Genomic DNA, 3,605 nt, shown 5'->3' on the forward strand with positions numbered 1-3,605 from the left:
GCACTATACTCAGGAAGCCGGCCTTCCCGGGTCCAAGGCACAGCGCGCTCGCCGTCGGAATCCGGTTGTGGAGCGGAGACCGGGACCACTATGGGCGCCCAGAGGCAGGCCAGGCCCGGGTCTCGCGCACGCGCAGACGGCTCGGGCTTCGCAACAGGCCGGAAAGCTGCTCACAGCCGCGCGTGCGGTGCGGGTCAAGGAAGCCCCGGCGTCTGCATGAGGGCGCCAGCAGGCGGCCGGAAAGGGGCCCCCCCATGTGTGAACTGGGGAGATACCCCGACAGGCGTGGCACAGCAGCCGGGTTTTGTAAGGTGGCTTGAGCAGGAACAAGGAAACAGCGTAGTGCACAAAGCGATTGATTGGCATCAGGTTATTTCAGATGCGTTTCTTTGTATGGGTTAAAAGCAGAAGGGGCTTCCTTATGCCAGCCTAGGTGGACAGGGCCCCTTCTGTTGGTTGCAGTGAATCATTTGTGTTTTGGCACACTGGCCTGTCTCTTAGTTCGCTTTGATTACGTGGCACCTTGCACTAGCGGTTCCATTCTGGTTTGATCTGGTCCGTTGGTACCTTGTGCAGGAGCTTGCTCCAAAACAATGGCCTCCCATAAATGTTACTTCACGTGTTATTAAGAAAAACAAAAGGTAAGCCACAGTCTAGAAGGAAATATTCACAAAACACATATATGATAAAGAAACGTGTATTCAGAATGTATAAAGAACTCTCAACACTCAATAAGAAACAGTCTAGAGAATGGAGAAAACATTTTAAAAGATGCTTCACAAGGCCGGGTGCGGTGGCTCACATCTGTAATCCCAGCACTTTGGGAGGCTGAGGCGGGTGGATCACCTGAGGTCAGAAGTTCAAGAGCAGCCTGATCCACATGGTGAAACCCCATCGCTACTAAATATACAAAAATTAGCCAGACGTGGTGGCAGTCGCCTGTAATCTCAGCTACTCGAGAGGCTGAGGCAGGAGAATTGCTTGAAACCGGGGGTGGAGGTTGCAGTGAGCCGAGATCGCACCATTGCGCTCCAGCCTGGGCAACAAGAGCAAAAACCTAGTCTCAAAAAAAAAAAAAAAAGGGTACTTCACGAAAGAAGATATATGGATGGCTAATATGCAAATGAAGAGATGATCAAGGTTATTATTAGAGAAGTGCGTATTAAACCACAATGAGATATCACTATGAAGTTATTAAATTGGCTAAAACGTGCCATATCAGGTAACACGTTAAAAATCTAAAAATTGGCGGGGCGCGGTGGCTCACGCCTGTAATCCCAGCACTTTGGAAGACTGAGGCAGGCGGATCACTGAAGGCTGTCTCTTATACACATCTAGATGTGTATAAGAGACAGCTCTTTAAGAGACCCCTAAGATCACACCAAACTGGCAATCATCTACTATTCCTTTTTTTTTTTTTAAGACAGTTCCACTCTGTCGCCCAGGATGGAGAGCAGTGGTATGATCTGAGCTCACTGCAACTTCTGCCTCCAGGGATCAAGCAATTCTCCTGCCTCAGCTTCCCGAGTAGCTGGGACCACAGGTGTGCGCCACCATGCCCTAATTTTTTGAATTTTTAGCAGAGGCGGGGTTTCACCATGTTGGCCAGGCTAGTCTTGAATTCCTGACCTTCAGTGATCAGCCTGCCTCAGTCTTCCAAAGTGCTGGGATTACAGGCGTGAGCCACTATGCCTGGTCGTAACCAACACTCTTAGCCTCATTCTTCCACTTCCCCACCCTCTTAGCAAAGGAATTCGAGCTCCCTTCTCCTCACCAGCCCTGCAGAAAGGATGCAGACGGAGTTCAGGAGGTCTGGAGTTCAGGCAACCTGAATTCAATCCCCAGTGCCACCTCCTATCGCCTGTGTCACCTGCTCAAGTTACCTGACCTCTCTGTGCCCGTTTCCTCACTTCCAGATGCAGGCGGTACAGTTGTTCAGATGATTAAAATGAAATGCACATAACACAGAGTGGGCCCTGGCAGATCGTTAAAACTCAAAAAATGTTAGCTGCAAGGATCATCACCCAGCCCCTCTCCTCGGTTTCGCTGCTGTTTTTTCTTTTGGTTTGGTTTGGGGTTTTTTGTTTTTGTTTGTTCGTTTGTTGGTTGAGATGGAGTTTCGCTCTTGTTCCCCAGGCTGGAGTGCAATGGTCCGATCTCGACTCACCGCAACCTTCGCCTCCCGGGTTCAAGCGATTCTCCTGCTTCAGCCTCCCGAGTAGGTGGGATTACAGGCACCCGCCACCACCCCCCGGCTAATTTTGTAATTTTAGTAGAGACGGGGTTTCTTCATGTTGGTCAGGCTGGTCTCGAACTCCCGACCTCAGGTGATTCGCCCGCCCCGGCCTCCCAAAGTGCTGGGATTACAGGCGTGAGCCACCAAGCCCGGCGTGCTGTTCGGTTTTCTAAGCGCTAAGCTAACCCAACTCAAAAAATAGTCTCTAAATTATCCATGCATTTTCCAATACTGTAGCTAACAGCGGCATGCAGCTACACAAACAGAAATGAGTTACACTTAAAATTTCAGTTATTCATCTGCACTAGCCACATTTCGAGCGCTTTGAGCCAAACGCGGCCAGTGGCAGATAAAGAACTTTCCATCCTCGCTAGAAATGGCCTAAGAAGGGCCTGGGGCACTCGGCGGGGTTGCAGCCGCGGGTCAGAGGCGTTCCTTGAGGCGCAGAGGCCCGAAAGGAGGCTCTGGCAGCGCAAGCCTCAGGGGTCGCCTACATAGGGGACTCGGCAGGCGGGAGCCCTGACTCTCTGGAAGACCCGCGGGTCACAGGGGCGCGGGGCTGCCTTACTGCGGAGGTCGCGGAAAGACATGACGCTCAGGTCCCCAGGAGCCCAGGGTCGCAGCTGCTCGCCCCTCAGCGCTCACAGGCCCAGCGCTCGCCGGTCTCTATGGCAACCAAAGGACCCTTGGACGGCGCACGGTCAGGGACAAATAAGAGGGGAAGCGAAGGCACCGCGGTTCGTGCACGCGTACAGGGAGAGCGGGCGGGCAGAGGGCGCTCCTGAGACGTCTAGGGCAGAGGGCGTGGTGATCCCAGCGTCTATGGGGGCTGCAAGCTCCCCGGCTTCTGGGCCTGTGTTTAAACGCTTTGCGGACGTTTCGCGCTGGCTGACAGACTCTAAGTACCTACTATGTGCTTGACATTGCGCTAGGCGCTTCCCATAATGCTTATTTCCCCCTCATTTCTATAAAGAATGCACGATACTCGGCCGGGCGCGATGGCTCACGCCCATAATCCCAGCACTTTGGGATGCCGAGGCGGGCTGATCATTTCAGGTCAGGAGTTAGAGACCAACCTGGCCAACATGGCGAAACACCCGTCTCTACCAAAAAATACAAAAATTAGCCAAGTGTGTGGCGCACACCTGTAATCCCAGCTACTCGGGAGGCTGAGGCAGAAGAATTACTTGAACCCGGGAGGTGGAGGTTGCAGTGAGCCGAGATCACGCCACTGCACTCCACTCCGGCCTGGCGACAGAACGAGACTCTGTCTCAAAAAAAAAAAAAAAAAAAAGAATGCACTATACTCAGGAAGCCGGCCTTCCCGGGTCCAAGGCACAGCGCGCTCGCCGTCGGAATCCGGTTGTGG

At 52.9% G+C, this 3,605-nt stretch overlaps 1 protein-coding gene across 2 annotated transcripts in view; it reads right to left on the bottom strand.

Moving 5' to 3' along the window:
• CLUAP1 (clusterin associated protein 1) overlaps positions 1–2,963 on the bottom strand; it is a 44,239-nt gene extending 41,276 nt beyond the window's left edge. For both annotated transcript variants that reach the window (XM_011982569.1, XM_011982570.1), the window contains exon 1: positions 2,805–2,963. In XM_011982569.1, coding sequence (XP_011837959.1) covers positions 2,805–2,826 — 22 coding nt within the window. In that variant the 5' untranslated portion in view covers positions 2,827–2,963. The remainder of the gene's footprint in view (positions 1–2,804) is intronic.
• Between the last annotated feature and the right edge of the window lie 642 nt (positions 2,964–3,605).

Source organism: Mandrillus leucophaeus, unplaced genomic scaffold (genome assembly GCF_000951045.1).
Source record: "Mandrillus leucophaeus isolate KB7577 unplaced genomic scaffold, Mleu.le_1.0 Scaffold240, whole genome shotgun sequence".
Taxonomy (NCBI): Eukaryota; Metazoa; Chordata; class Mammalia; order Primates; family Cercopithecidae; genus Mandrillus; species Mandrillus leucophaeus.